This window comes from Mobula birostris, chromosome 3 (assembly GCF_030028105.1).
Source record: "Mobula birostris isolate sMobBir1 chromosome 3, sMobBir1.hap1, whole genome shotgun sequence".
NCBI lineage: Eukaryota > Metazoa > Chordata > Chondrichthyes > Myliobatiformes > Myliobatidae > Mobula > Mobula birostris.
Window position 1 is genome coordinate 62,760,152 of NC_092372.1, and position 16,716 is coordinate 62,776,867.

The 16,716-nt window shown below is 38.4% G+C and overlaps 1 protein-coding gene across 2 annotated transcripts in view; it reads left to right on the forward strand.

Annotated features, from left to right (window-relative positions):
* Positions 1-6,621, forward strand: part of txk (TXK tyrosine kinase) — a 48,135-nt gene extending 41,514 nt beyond the window's left edge. For both annotated transcript variants that reach the window (XM_072252751.1, XM_072252753.1), the window contains 4 exons: positions 500-564; positions 3,115-3,233; positions 4,192-4,349; positions 6,013-6,621. In XM_072252751.1, the coding sequence (XP_072108852.1) occupies positions 500-564; positions 3,115-3,233; positions 4,192-4,349; positions 6,013-6,087 (417 nt within the window). In that variant the 3' untranslated portion in view covers positions 6,088-6,621. The remainder of the gene's footprint in view (positions 1-499; positions 565-3,114; positions 3,234-4,191; positions 4,350-6,012) is intronic.
* Positions 6,622-16,716: the final 10,095 nt, after the last annotated feature.

Below are 16,716 nucleotides of genomic sequence, written 5' to 3' on the forward strand. Positions count from 1 at the left end.
CAGAAGGTGGTTAATGTGTGTCATTCATTGACACATTCTGCTGTGAAGGCCAAATTATTGGGCATATTTAAAGTGGAGGTTGATAGATTCTTGATTAGTAGGTTGTCAAAGGTTACGGGAAGAAGGCAGGAGAATGGGGTTGAGTGTGAAAATAAATCAGCTGCAATGGATGGTGAAGTCAGTGGGCCAAAAGTGGCCTAATTCTGCTCAGATGTTTTACGGTCTTATAATCTTCCCTTCCTAACTCCGAAATTAGTCAGAGTTCACCCTCTTCAGTCACTACACAACTCTTCATAACATCTCTTATCATCAGCCTCCTCCTTTCTGGCACATCAGACTTCCCTTTCCACGCCCTTTAAAATTGCCGGAGGTTTCAGCTTCAAGCCATCTTCCAGGATACTCCTTGTGAGTCCACTAAATTAGATTAATAAAATTCATAACCAAGAGTAAACCTGTTAATAACTATGAAATTCATCTTTTAATTTCTTCTTTTAACTAGGCTGCCAGAAACTGCTTGGTCAGTGACAAGAATGTGGTCAAGGTATCTGATTTTGGAATGGCCAGGTAAGTTATTTATCACATCTGGAATGTCAACTTAAGTCTACATTTTCATCAAATTATTTACAAACCTCTTATTAAATGATGGCATTGCTGGAGTCTTTGAAGGGAATAATGTAACAAGGTTACCACAAATTGTAGACATTAAAGTAATCAGAAATATAAGATGTGGTCATTGTTATCTTTCATGTGTCATTTACTGAATAATGTGTAGTATACCAATAACAAAATATGATGCAGAATAGTTTTTGCCTTCTTGCCAATTTCTCTGAGCAACAATTTCCATGGGCCATTTTATCCTTTAAAAATGTGGCAAATGGGATATAACCATGAGATATTTATCTAGCAATAAGGTTGGAAATAATTCTTGATTTAGGAAATTATCAACACATTAAAAGTACATCATTGAAAGCAAATCAAGTACTTTGCCTTTCATATCAGTTTGTAACCCTTTAGGTCTCTCAAATGCTTTGTAGCTATCGATATCACTAAATAAACTTTGGTTGAAAGCACTTGGTAAAATATTTACCCAGAAATTTAAGCACACCAAAAATGTGCGGTCTTGAGGTCAGAGCACATGTGAATGTGCTTAATTACATGGTCACAGGAAGTCTTTTGTGCTGGAAGCTTATTAGAGTGACACAAGCATGATGTTCATTAGGTACTTGTCTATTTTATTCAAAAGTGTTTCTGTGAAGTATTTTAGGATAATTCACTACTCTTAAGATGCTGTATAAACAGACCCCGGTGCAGCTCTTTATCCACAGTTACGCACATTTCCTCAATGTGGAGAGTTTAACACCAGTTTACAACTTGATAATGTCTCTGATGTGGTGTCTGTTTGTAAATGTAGATGTAGATGCAGAAAAGTAAAGGCCGGATGTTATTTTAAAAAAATCATTTCCTAAGAAGCACTCAACACTAAAAGGAAATAGTTATTCATTTTTGTGTAAATGTTAGTTATTATGAACTTTAAATACCACTGTCAACTGCAAACTGCTATTCCATATACTGCTACAGAGTAAAGTTATTAAGTTTGGAGATAATGTCACTTTTAAGGGAGAAAAAACAGATCAACAAAGATACACAAGAGATTAGTAGAAAGTAATGAATGTGTAACTGCTAATTTTGGCAAAATAAGGACTTCTGTACCAGATATCAAAAGAGGTTACAGGACTGAAAAGGGAGATACAGTGGATGGGTTAGGTAAGTGAGCAAAGATTTAACATGTGCAGTGTGTTGTGGAAAAATGTGAAATAGTCCATTTTTCAAAGGAAAGTTAAAATAAAGAAATATAATCTAAAAGTTCAGAGATCACAGAGCTCTGAGATTCAATAGCACATGAGGCTGATATGCAACTACAGTATGTAATTAGGAAAATGAACAGAATGTTATAATTTCTCACAAGGGAAATTGAATTCCAAATTACCCAAATCATTCTTCAGTGACATAGGATATTGGTGACCACATCTGGAGTGCTCCATTGCATTGATCTAAGGAAAAGTGTTAATCTGTTAGAAGCAGTTCAGGGAAGATTTATTGGATGAATGCCTGGAATTGATGGGTAATCTTGGGAGAAAAAATTGGACAGATGATTTTTTACCTTCTGATATTTGGAAAAATGAGAGGGACCTTGAATGAAACAGAAGATGTTGATGATGACAGGGTGCATGTGGAGAACCCAGTAAATGTTTAAAAATAAAGGATGAGCAAACTAATCCAGAGATGAGGCTATATTTTCTTGCTCTCATAAGATCTTTTGAGCTTTCTTCCTAAAATTGTGGTAAAAGCAATGTTTGAATATTTTAAGCCAGAAATGGATACATTTTGGTAAGCAAGATAACCCCACCAGTATACAGAACTGCCCCAGGTTCCCCAAGTTACGATGGAAATCGATTTTATGCAAATTCTTCCATACATTTTTGAAGCATTTTTCAAATACATCAAAATGACAATATATTGTTTCATGGTATTCATTAATAACGAGATGTAGTATATATTCCATTAGTTTAATTATGGGTTATTATTCAATGACATGAAAGAACCATAGAAAATGTATGTAGAGTGAGACATTATGGATCATTATAACAAATAATTATTTCTGACTTATGGAGGAATCAACATATGGACAGTTCTCTGAAATGAAACCTTTACAAAATCCAGAAACTGCCTGTACTTTTAACCTTCTCTCCTTAAGAAGACGCAGGATTGTCTCTTAGATCTATTTAATCCATTTGGTTTGTTACTTGTTCTGAGTAGAAATGTAATAGGCCACTTTGCGGAAAGAAAATTACCTGCCAATTCTCTTTCTTGTCTGGTGTAACCTTAGCAATTGCATAAAAAAACAAGGTTTAAAAAAAAGGAGATTAATGATTTTTTTTAGCATTTTAATGACATCACTGTTAAACGTTGGCTAATTTATGTACAGTGAACTTAAAGGTGCCGCAATTAAATAAATATATAATTTGGAAAAAAAATTCCGAGTTCATTACCTGAACTGTGATGTGATTAGTGTTCTACTAAAAGTGTTTAAAATCCACAATGATTATTTTCTAGGTATGTCCTTGATGATGAATACACCAGCTCCACAGGCTGCAAGTTTCCTGTGAAATGGTCACCACCTGAGGTCTTCCACTTTTCTAAATTCAGCAGTAAATCAGATGTCTGGTCATTTGGTAAGATGTTTTCTTCTTATTCAATGAACTAGCTGCTGAAGAAAACTGAAATGTATAAAAGGGAAAAAAATCACACCTCTAAAGAATGGGTGACTTGTTATGTTCTCCCTGAGTGACGTCAAAAGAGCTGAGAGTGAGGTTGAAGGAAAGCTGGTAGTGATAGCACGTGGCACTCAATATATCAGGGGAGTGTAGCAATTAGAAAAAGAGTACAATTCTAATCTAAGTGGCCAAATTTTCTGATCAATGTTATGCATCCATTATAACATTCTAAGGTAGCAAGGCTTCACACTGAGCAGTTCTGATTATTAAGATACAACAAGTATTTAATCCTTGGAGCCTGCTTAGTTATTCTTATGATGCTAGAAATACTCACTGGGACTGGAATCAACTGTGCAGACTAGACTGCCAACTCTCTTTCTCTAGACAGGTATTGCATTACCTGTCCAGAGATGGTTTCCTGCATTTTCTATTTGTATTTAGGTTGACAGTATCTGAAAAATGTTGCACAGGTCTTCATTTATGATTGACAGAATCTGAAAAATGTTGCGTAGGTATTCATAATGCATTGTCTTTGTCAATATCACAGGGCAGATTGGAGATTTTTTTTTACTTAACCTCAAGAAAAAGGCAACTTTGGTGGATATGATAAATCTAGATTATGTTAAATGACACAGAAGAAAATGTGAACCTAAAATAATTTTCGAAGTTAATTAAAACCAATAATGGGAAGCAGGATTTAGTTACAGTAATCAAGGATTGATTTGCTACTAATGTGAGAGAAACATTCTTTGCCAGTTCTATTCCAGAACTGGCCTCAGCCTTATTGCTTAGGATGTGGCAAAAGGACAAAACAAGTGCACTTCTCCATTATCTTGCCTCTATTGGGATGAGTTTAAGAGACTTCTTGGATAATTCCCTGTTGACCCTGTGTTATTTTTGCTCCTTTTCTCTTTAGGTGTTTTTATGTGGGAAGTTTATACTGAAGGTAGAATACCCTTTGAGAATAAATCAAACACTGAGGTCGTTAATGAGATTTCACGAGGAGAACGGCTTTACCGGCCATCCCTTGCATCAACTATTGTGTATCAGATCATGTACAGCTGCTGGCATGAGGTTTGTTCCAATTGCATCCCTACCTGCACTGTTTTCACCTTGGCAACATCAAGCTGTCTTCATTTGAATCAGTATTGTTTCACCTGCTTTCCTTTTAAGCAGTGACATCGTAATTAATTAATTATATATATATATAAAAGTTCAGTAACTTCTTGAGCTTAGATGAGGCGAATAAAGAAATTCCACAAAAAAAAAATTTTGAAGTTGAAGGGACCATTCAGTTTCTGTTGAACTTCACTCAAACCAAAATCCTCTTGAAAGTAGTACAGGTAGGTAACAGGTAACAGTTGTCACTGTTAATGGGACATTTCTGGAGAATACTGGAACCTTTCATTCTATATTTAAGTGTCCTAGGGGGATCAGTTAAGAGCTCATGAGTTCCCCAGTGTCGGTATGTAAAACCAAAACATTAACAAAAGAAGCTCAAACACAAGGAAATCTGCAGATACTGGAATTTCAAGCGGCACACATAAAAGTTGCTGGTGAACGCAGCAGGCCAGGCAGCATCTCTAGGAAGAGGTACAGTCGACGTTTTGGGCCAAGACCCTTCGTCAGGGCTAAGGCTAGTAAGAGATTTAATGGTGGGGGGGGGGGGGAGATCCGAAATGATAGGAGAAGACAGGAGGGGGAGGGATGGAGCCAAGAGCTGGACAGGTGATTGGCAAAAGGGATATGAGAGGATCATGGGACAGGAGGCCTAGGGAGAAAGAAAAGTGGGGGGGGGGGGGGAAACAAAAAAAGCTTATCAATCCAAAAGATCACCTACTGTTTTCTAGAGGAAGCCTAAAGTTTTCCATTAAGATTGAAAAGCAAAACAAATTGTCAGGCCTTCTGAAGTTTCCTTCTGGTAATGCATGGTGCTGCTCTGGAAGACCATTTGATAAAGAGTGGGGTTAGGTGTGCGGTTAATGTAGTGGCATTGAAGAAGTAACCTTGCAGAATAATTCCACTACCCCAGCCTTTTCTTCACAGCTTGAAGGTGGGGGAACTTTTAGAAGTTCTGAATTTATGCTAACGGATTTTGGGGCCTTAGAATTTGGGGTTTAAGTATTTGCTATATTAAATGATTTTATGAATTTGAAATATAAAGCATGCTTATACTTCAAACAATGAGAAATCTACTGAGAGTCCAATGCTAGTCTTAACTATTTGCTTAATTTAAATTATGATACCCAATGAAAATGTTCAGTCTACTTAAGGAAAGTGTTTTGATACAATAGACAAGTGTATTGAAAAATTATTAGGGAATAATGATTTTAGTTTTCACCCATACTTCAGCCATATTTCTTATGAAAATTTGTACAACTGTAGGATTCTTAACATTAGATTTTACTATATTTGAAACACTCTATCTGTAGCAGTTACTTAAGAAGAATTCTTTCTGTATTCATGTCTCCTTTAACTTCGTGTGAGTATTAACAACACAACCAGCACAGGGTCTGCAAAGATTAGGATGTGCATTTCTCAGAGAGTAAATTCTTCCCCAGTATCCTGCTTCTCCAGTACATTTGTTGCCTTCCCGTTTGTAAAAAAAAAATGGCAGAGTCATTCAAGAACTAAAAATGGAAATTGGGTTTTAAATGGAGTCCGCATCGATTTTAAAAACTGGTGAGAGGTCTCTGCACAGATGATAACTCTAAAATATTTTCAAACTATTTTTCAGAAACCAGATGGGCGACCAAGCTTTCATGAGTTATTGGACTTAATCAAAGAAGTTGCATTGAATGATCATAAGTAAATAGCCTTCACACATGCTCAAAATGCTGGATTTGAATGATAAGATACTGAAAATCCTCAGGAAATTGTCCAAGCAAGTGCTGCATCTGTTGGTGTTTTATCGGCAACATTCTGCAACAGAAATCAAATGCTTTGAATCTCGGAAGATTATTTTTGATTTTCCTGTCAGATCAACCAGCATTCAAGTGCAATATTAGCAAAAGTTTCAGAATAAGTTACAAGAAAATCCCAAGTTGAAATGTATTAAGTGTGTTATTTTTGTTTATAATACTATATTTTTTTTAGAAACATACAGTATGCCTAAGGGATGCATCAGACATATGGTACAAATGCTCTTTGTAAGTTATATTTATGTTCACATTTGCATGGTTATATTACGTTGTGCTGTTATGTTTACTTAACTAAGTTTTGAAATATGCATCAGAGTGACTTTTTAAAAATAACTCAGTTACTATTGGGGTCACATAGTTGCCAAAGAGTTTATGTAGATAAAGCTGGACTTTACTGAATTTAATAAAATTATTTTTAGATATAATTACTGTGATAACTTAAAATCATGAAGAAACAGACATGAGGAAGGTACATGAAAATTAATTGTGCAGGATGCCTCATTTGGAAAAGTTCGAGTTTGCGCTATTCCTTCCAGCTAACACCAATAAAGTGGTGTAATCATTAATATTAATAAGGAACAACAGAAATATGTTCACCGCATCCAATCAAAGAAAAGCTTTAAAACATTCATTAGTTAAAAGGGAAATTTTTCAGATAAAACAAATAAAAACATGGTTATATTAAGATAGATTAATTTGGGTCTGTGCACAATGATTTTGATATCCTTTTGGTGATTAGTGAGCATTTTAGGACTGAAATGAACTTGTTTCACTGATAGGGTCATAACTGTAGCATAAGTTTATGAAGCAACAAACCATCTGCTGAAGGAACTCAATGGGTCGAGCAGCATCTGTGGGGGAAAAGGAATTGTTGACATTTTGGATCCTGATGTAGCACTTCAACCCAAAGCATTAACATTTCTGGCCTTTCCATATATGTTTGCTGCATGGCCCACTGAGTTTCTCCAGTAGTTTGCTTGTTGCTCCTGATTCCAGCATCTAATGTCTCTCAAGTCATAAACTTATGGTCTGGACCTCACAAGGAAATGGTGGCATTTATCTGTGTACGTGCCAGTAAGCTTAGGTTTTCCACATGTGTTCATAAATCCAGATGACTGAAGTTTGCTACAAGACAAATGCTATCACCTCTCCAACAATGATCTGAAACTGGACCTGCAGCAATATCCAGCGAGGCAGCTTGAACTTGCAGCAATTCCCCAGCACTATTACTAAGAAATCCACTTGAAGAAATGGAGGCCAGAGAGGCTGAGGTGGTAAAAGTTTGATAATTTTCAATTATATTTTTAAAGACACTTCCAAGCATTCAGTCCTTTTAGAATGTTTATGACAGTTACATTTAATAGCTTGATGAATATTTTCTCATTTTCAGAATTATTCAGAAACATTTATATCCTTTTAAATCCAATGCACATAGCAATGTTAGCTACTGGGCAATATGATTGAAATCACCAGTCTGGTAGTTGCAACCATTTCTGGGCTTGATGGCATCCAAGCACTTCTTAGGCACAAGAGAGTTTGCAGATGCTGGAAATCTTGAGCAAAACATACAAGGTTCTGGAGGAACTCAACAAGTCGGGCAGCATCTACAGAGGGGAATAAACAATCAATCTTTTTGGTCAAGGCCCTTCAGGAAAGGAAGGGGGCAGAAGCAGACTAAGATGGGGGAGGGGAGGTGGTACAAAGGTCTTCCATGTCAGGGACACTCATACGGCAGAGTTTACTGTCGACCATGTTATCCTAAGGTGTCTGTCACAGGGCATCCCCAGCAGGGCATGAGCATATTCCTCCACTCTTACAGAGGGTGCTGGAATCTCTAGAATTCACTACCCCATTGAGCTGGGGAGATTAGATCATTCAAAGTATTTAAAGAGAGTAAATATAGTTCAGAGGATTGAGGGCAATGAGGAACTAGCACAAAAGAGGAGTTGAGGCCAGTATAGACCAGCAATTATCATATTGAATGGTGAGACAGGTGACCTACTCCTTCCCTAAAGCATCATGCCTTCTCATCTGAATGGCATCCTCGAATTTCCTGTATGCTTTTTGACACCCGAATCTTTGTTGCCTCTCCTATTGCCCTCTTCCCTTATACTGGGGGCCACACTTAATCCCACACCCATCCTGATTTCGACACTCCTGATCTCCAACCTACCTTGCATTTCCTCACAAAATGCAGACCAAAATGTGAGCTTCCCTAGTTTTCATTTCCTTTCTGATGCCATTCCTGATGAGAGTGCATTATAGCAGCATTAGAAACAACAGCAGATATGAGACATTCAGCCCTTCAAACCCAGTCAACCATTTGTCAATTTCATATCTGATCAAATACTACTTTTCCCAGTTCCCTTGATCCCCTTAACATCCAGAATTGTATAGATCCCTGGTTTGAACAATTCCATAACTGAGACTCCACAGCCCTTCTACAACTCAAACAATTCACCACTTTCTAAGTGGAGAAACTCCAAATTGGTCCTAGTTGACCATCATCTATACTGAGACTGCGATCTACGATGCTAAACATCCTTCTTGCTTCCGAGCCTGTTGAGCCCTTCTGTAGTGTTCACTGAGATTACCGCTTATTCTGGAAATATTCTACCGAATACAGGCCTGGTCTACTCAATCCCTCTTTGTATGGTGACCCACTATCACTGGAACCAGGCCTGTGAGGTTTCACCATAATCCTTTTATGGCAAATCTATCGTCTTTTGTGTGAGAGAACCAAACTATACACAATGTGGTCTCATTTGGACCCAATCTAACTTCTGTAAGGCTGTATGTATTCAAGTTGTCTTGCAATGAAAAGTAACACAACATTTGCCCAGGCAACAGACACAAAATGCTAGGAATCCCAGCGGGCCATACAGCATCTATGGAAAAGAGTGAACAGTGAACATTTTGGGCCAAAACCCTTCATCGGGACTGATCAGGACAACATTTGCCCTCCTGATTGCTTACTAAATTTTCAGGGACTTTTGCAGAAGGGCATCCAGATCACTTTGAATATCAATCATTCAGAGTAAGATTCTACTTCCTTAAACAATGCTAGCCAGCCCCATCTTGAGGCACACACTACCAAATGCTTGTATGTCTATGAAGGCTCATAGTCATCCAGGTCACTGTATATAAAGCAGTAGTAAATCAAGGCAATTGGACTTGCTGTGTTGTCTAGAAAACGTTTCACCACTCATCCAAGAGACTTCTTCAGTTCTGATCCATGGTGGGTAGTTTTCCCGTTTATAAACTCTGTGAGTTGTTTAAAGGTATAGCCATCACATGATAGTCATTAAGAGTCGTAGAGATAATGAGAGTATCATTAGTCTCATCTTTGCATGAATGAAGGTGTGAACTGTTGTGGAGACACCGGGTAGTAGCTGATAGGTGATGTCATACCCCACCCTCTCTGTTCAGCGATGATCATCACAGGAGGCCTGACTCCTCAGGTCAAGACTCGGCTGTATATCTACACCTAAAGGGTATTGATGGTTCCAGTGAGCACATTTTGGACAACGAGGGCAGGTGGTTTGAAGGTGGTGTTAAAGAAGCCATCGTTGTTATATGGAAAACCCATCCCTGAACAGAGGGGGTGAGGTACGATACCACCTATCAGCTACTTACAACGTAGTCCTAACATCTCTACTCCAGCATCTCCACAACAGTTCACACCTCCATTCATGCAAGCATAAGACTAATGACTCTCTTATTACCTCTGTGACTCTTAACAACCATCATGTGATTGCTATAGCGTTAAACAACTCAAAGAGTTTATAAACTGAAGTATACCCACTGTGGATTAGAACTGAAGATGACTCTTGGATGAGTAGTGAAATGTCTTCTAGACAATGCATCAAGTCCAGATGCCTTTGTTTATTCCCAAATACTTGGCTTCAGCGTCTACTTCTCCACTCGAAATCACAGTGATCCCAATGCTCCAGAATTTCTAGACTTGATAACTTTAACAAGAAGCTAAAACCAGAGTGTGTGAGTTGGTTAGTGACTAAGTTTTTCCAGCAGTTTTGCAAGCAGGGCTGATTGTGATCTCCATGTGACAGGGTTTATGAATGGAAGCCCTGAGGCAACACAAGGCCTTGCTGCTGACTTTTGATGCAGCATTTTGCAGTAAATTCTGCTAGGTAACTGGACAAGGTAAATGCAATCTTTTCCTGTAAATCAGGGTGATTGCAGGCACTTGCTGCTGACCACAGATCTGAGGTGGTATCATGTCCATCTGTTTTATAACATTGTCTGAAGGCTATGCAGTTTAAATTTTGTCTCCTAAAACAGTGAAATAACGTTACCAATGTTTGATCATGGTCATTTTATAATGTTATAAAGTTTTAGTACTTCTGTATATAAAACATTGCCTGAAGCATGCTTCCTGTGAAATATTTCTAAGTTTTTTTTGCAGTGATGAAAACAGCAAAACTGCAAAAATTTCTCTGGAGTTGTTTATTCTGTTCAATTGATTGCATAGGTAATGAAGGCTGGTCCTAAAATTCCTATTTGTTCAAATAAATTTGCTGATGAAACAAATATTTTCTCTGTATTTTTGGAGATTAGGAAAACATGGAATATAAAATGTCATTCCAATTAATATTAGCGTGCAACAGTGCTGTCATTCACTCAATCAATGTAAGAGTAATCCTTTGTTGTAAAATGAGTTACATATTTACAGGTATTTACCTGTCAAATCTATCAAGGCAAATATTTTTCAAATAACATGGTATAAACAAAATTTGTAAGTCTAATTCTTTAATAATATGTATAAAAGTATATTGCCTGAAATTTTTGACAATGCCAGCACTTTGTAAATCACTGGATAAGCCTCATTTGCAGTACAGTGGAAGACCATAAGACATAGGAGCAGATTTAGGCCATTCAGCCCATCGAGTCTGCTCCACCATTCCATCATGGCTGATCCCAGGTCCCACTCAACCCCATACACCTGCCTTCTGGCCATATTCTGTGATGTCCTGACCAATCAGGAAACTATCAACTACTGCCTTAAACATACACACGGACTTGGCCTTCACCGCTGTCTGTGGCAGAACATTTACTACTTTCTGGCTAAAAAGGTTCCTCCTTACCTCTGTTCCAAAGGGTAGACCTCAACAGTGAGGCTGTGCCCTCTAGTTCTGGATAACCCCACCATAGGAAACTCCTCTCCACACCCACCCTATTTAATCCTTTCAACATTCGCTAGGTTCTAATGAGATCCCCACGCATTCTTCTAAATTCCAGTCAGTACAGGCCCAAAGCTGCTAAACACTCCTGACATGTTAACCCCTTCAATCCTGGGATCATCCTTGTGAACCTCCTCTGAACTCCCTCCAATGACAACACATCCTTGCTGAGATATGGGGCCCAAAACTGTTGACAATACTCCAAGTGTGACCTGACTCGTGTCTTATAAAGGCTCAGCATTATCTTCTTGCCTTTATATTCTATTCCCCTTGAAATAAATGCCAATATTTCATTTGCCTTCTTTACCACAGACTCAACCTGTGAATTAACTTTCTGGGAGTCTTGCACAAGGACACCCAAGCCCCTTTGCACCTCTGATGTTTGAACCTTCTCTTCATTTAGATAATGGTCTGCACTATCGTTCCTTTTACCAAAACTGTGTTATCATACATTTCCCAACACTGTATTCCATCTGCCACTTTTTTGCCCATTCTTTCAATTTATCTGAGTCCTGCTGCAATCACATTGCTTCCTCAGCACTAACCACCCCTCTACTTATCTCCATATTATCACAAAGCCATCAATTCTATTATATAAATCATTGACAAACAATGTAAAAAACAATTATCCCAATACTGACCCCTGAGGAACACCATCAGTCACTGGCAGCCAACCAGAAAAGGCCCCTTTAATTCCCATTTGCTGCCTTCTGCCTGTCACCCGTTCATCTATCCATGACAGTATCCTTCCTGTAATGCCAAAGGATTTTATCTTGTTAAGCAGCCTTATGTGCGGCTCTTTATCAAACGCCTTCTAAGAATCTAAGTAAATGGCATCCACTGCTTGTTACTTCCTCAAAGAACTCGTAACAGATTTGTCAGGCAAGATTTAGCTTTACGGAAACCACGCTGATTTTGACTTATTTTATCATTAGTCCCCAAGTACACCGAAACCTCATCCTTAATAATAGACTCCAATACTTTCCCAACCACTGAGGTTAGTCTAAAAAAAAAGGAAATTGCCTTTTAAACTCAGGAGTGAGCATAGGCCATCAACTTTTTGCTTAGTGAGACCGATTTTGGACTACATTGTCCAGGAGTGGTACCATTTTTGGATGATAATATGTTGGAAATAATTTAGAGAAAGTTTATTAGGTTAGTACCTGGAATGGATGGGTTGTCTTGTGAAGAAAGTTTGGGCAACTTCATAGACTGAATTTTAAAAGAGCGAGTGGGATCATGATAGAAATTTAGAATAGCAAAGGATCTCCTATACAAGACAGGAATAAAATGGAAGTTTTTCTCTCTGGTGTTCTGGGTTTTTGGATTGCTGTTCTACCAAAGGCATCAGAAGTGCACATTCAAGTTCATTGTCACTTCAACCGTATACATGTACTCTGCCAAACAAAATAATGTTCCTTTGGTTCAAAGAGCACAAGGCTGTACATGTAATTCACACAAATCACAAAGTAATATTACCAAAAATAAATTAACAAATAATAAGGTGCATTTATGTAACAATTTAAAAAGCAAACAGTATAAAGCTACTAGCTTTACAGCCATATATTTATCCGCCACTTCATTGTATTTCTATCCTCACTGTCGCGTGGCACAGGTAGCAATCTCAAGATTACCACCCTTGAGGTCCTGCTTCTCAGCTTCCTTCCTAACTCCCTCTATTCTTTTTTCAGGATCTCCTCCCTTTTTCTACCTATGCCATTGGTATCAATATGTACCCCTACTTCCTTGATGGGAGTCCGTAAGTAAGGTGACTGGGATCCTTCATGATATTATAGGCCTTTTTCTGGCACCTTTCTGTATATATGTTACTTGGTCGCAGGTAGGCTGGTGCTGGTGATACAATGGGCAATTGGGCAAAAGGTATGGAATTGCAACAATGAAGCCCAGACCTTCATATGACAATTTACATTCCTTTCAAATCACACAAACAGCAATTCTACACTGAATATGCTCTTTTTCAGGCTTTAGACAAATGCACATTAAACATTTAGCATTAAATTAACAACAACAGAGTCTCAACATACAAAAGTTCAACAAAATTCTTTAAAATAAAAGTTTTTGTGCAACCTAGGAATGCAAAAATTAGCATCATTGAGAATGTTCACAGTGTTTTTGAGGAAAAGCGGACACCCTTTTCATTATCATAAGTTAATCTACATTCATGTCAATGTTCCTTTCTGCTACGACGAAAGGCTGACATGAAGTAAAATTGCATTCAACAGTCTGGTGACCATCATTCTTTTGGAGGGAATAAGATATTGTCGCCAAAAAAAATTGGACATCTTTAAATAGGCACCTGATTGGAAGTTCATCGGATCAGTGAGTGGGATCACACAGTAGATTTAAAATATTCTATATTTCACTTTTCTTTATCTGGTTCTAGTATACTTTGAGAGTGAAAGAGAAAATAAAATAACTACCAAAGAGTGGAGACACCTCTATGAATCAGGTCGACCTACATTTCTAGTTTAAGTGATCAAATTTTATAGTCTAAGTGAGCTGATAAAAGGAATATCTGAAGAAACATAGAAAACCTACAGCACAATATAGGCCCTTTGGCCCACAAAGCTGTGCCGGACATGTCCCTACCTTAGAACTACCTAGGCTTTACCCATAGTCCTCTATTTTTCCAAGCTCCATGTAGCCATCCAGGAGTCTCTTGAAAGACCCTATTGTTTCCGCCTCCACCACCACCACCGGCAGCCCATTCCACGCACTCACCACTCTCTGCATAAAAAACTTACCCCTGACATCTCCTCTGTACCTACTTCCAAGCACCTTAAAACTGTGCCCTCTTGTGCTAGCCATTTCAGCCCTGGGGAAAAACCTCTGACTATCCAGACGATCAATGCCTCTCATTATCTTGTACACCTCTATCAGGTCACCTCTCATCCTCCATCGCTCCAAGGAGAGAAGGCCGAGCTCACTCTACCTATTCTCATAAGGCATGCTCCCCAATCCAGGCAACATCCTTGTAGAAACCCCAAATATATCCACAGCAACATGAACCTTCATAAATTAAGATCATTGGTCATATAATAATCCATGTCATTGGATCTAGGGAAATAAAATATTTCAATTAACCCACAATATTTGTTAATTGGCAAAGTTTGGTGGTGCAACTGAAAAATATGTGATGTATATATTAGACAGCTTTATGCTTCTGTGAGAAACATGTGGGTGTAAACCTCTGGTTTCCTGCATAGACGTACATCATGTTTCCACCGACAATTCAGGTCAAAAAGTATACTTCCTGCCTGTTAATTTGTGTAAACTGAGGGGGAAGGGAGAAAGGTAATAGAGGAAGCTGAGCAAAGGTGAAGAAAGGGAACAAGGATAATAGCAACAAATGGATTACAAGTATATCCTTAAAAGCCAAATGAATATTTTACTTCTTTATAATCAATTAGTTATTAATTGATTAAAATGGGGTTTTCTCTGAAATTAATGGCATCCAGGAATTTTTTTTTTTTTTGTCAGGGTTTAATCTTCCTGTTATCCAGCACAAATAATAGACTGGGTGAAGCAGGAAAAGACTGGTTGCATCACTATCTGCTACGCGAACTCGGCCGGCTCCATCACGGGCACTGGCTTCCCCAGCATCGACGACACCTTCAAAAGGCAATGCCTCAAAAAGACAGCATCCATCAATAAGGACCCCCATCACCCAGGAAATGCCCTCTTCTCAGTGCTATTATCAAGGAGGAGGTACAGGAGTCTGAAGACACACACTCAATGCTTTAGGAACAGCATCTTCCCCTCTGCCATCAGATCTCAGAATGGACAATGAATCCATGTACACTACAGGACTTCTGCTCTCTTTTTGAACTCCTTATTTCATTTAATTTTAAAAATATATATCTTATTGTAATTAATAGTTTTTTATTATCACATATTGCTGCTGCAAAAGAACAGATTTCATGCCAGTGATATTAAACCTAATTCTGATTCTGACTAGGCCAGGAGGGTCAGACAGATGGAGTGGAGTGTATCTGCGTTTCCATCAACCAACTAAAATTGTTTGAAAATTCAGGAGGCGGTATTGTGAGCTATCAGTTCATCTTGCTCTATGGCCAGGGTTTTATTCACTGCTAAATACAAGAGGAAATTCTGGCCCAGGACACACAATTATTGATCACAATGGACTGCATTTAAAGGGATCTGGAAGAAATCCTACTGTGAAATTCGTACTGCACCCACTTGCATAGTTTTGTCCAACAAAAAAAAATGGAATTAATTAACAGTTAGCATAATTTGAGGAAGAGATAAAAAATGAGTCATGGAGCTATACATCACAGAATGAGGCCTTTCAGCTACATGTACATGCCAACCTACAAATACCCACAGGCTCATGGACACCCAACCTATAGATACCCACACATACAAATGAGCTCCCATAATATTATTCAGTTCAAAAGACCAACATTCACACATAGAGCACATTCCTACAAAAGGTAGAACTAATTTCCCCTCTTGATCCACTTTTGGTAACTATCTGTCTAATACATTTTTGCTGCCTTTCATTGCAATACTGTGGAGGTAAGGTTCCCATGTTGAGTGATCTTGCATTTTTTGAACAATGAACAAAATTAACTTACAAATGTCTATAAAAATGGGAGCTGTGCATAAGCTGGGGATAACATGATTTAAATTAATCCTATTTTCCAGCACTTAATATGCAGTCTACTATGCCTTTAAAGTCCTTGCTTTGTCTTAAACACCTCTGCCATAGTGCCTTACTGTCTTATCCTGCCTATGCCTCTCACAATATTGTACACCTCTATTAGGTTCCCCCTCAGCCTAGGCTGCTCCAAGGAAATGAAACCCTGCCTATCCATTTTCTTCTCATAACTGAAACACTCCATCCCAGACAACACCCCAGTGAATTTCAACAACGAGAACATCTGCAGATGCTGGAAATGCAAGGCAACACACACAAAATGCTGGAGGAACTCAGCAGGCCAGGCAGCATCCATGGAAATAAATAAAGAAGTCCTGATGAAGGGACTTGGCTCAAAACATTGACTGTTTATTCCTTTCCTGGCCTGCTGAGTTCCTCCAGTATTTTGTGTGCATTGCCATTCCAGTGAATTCCTCTACACACTCTCCAGTGCAACCACATCATTCCTATAGTGAATCAGCTAAACGCAGTATTCCAGCCATGCCCTCATTACTGTTTTTGTACTCAGAACTCCAGCTAATGAAGGCAAGCCTCCTTTATGCTTTCTTCACCACTCTTTCTACCTGTGCTGCCACCTTCAGGAATCTTTGGGCTTATACAGCAAGGTCCCCTTTTCT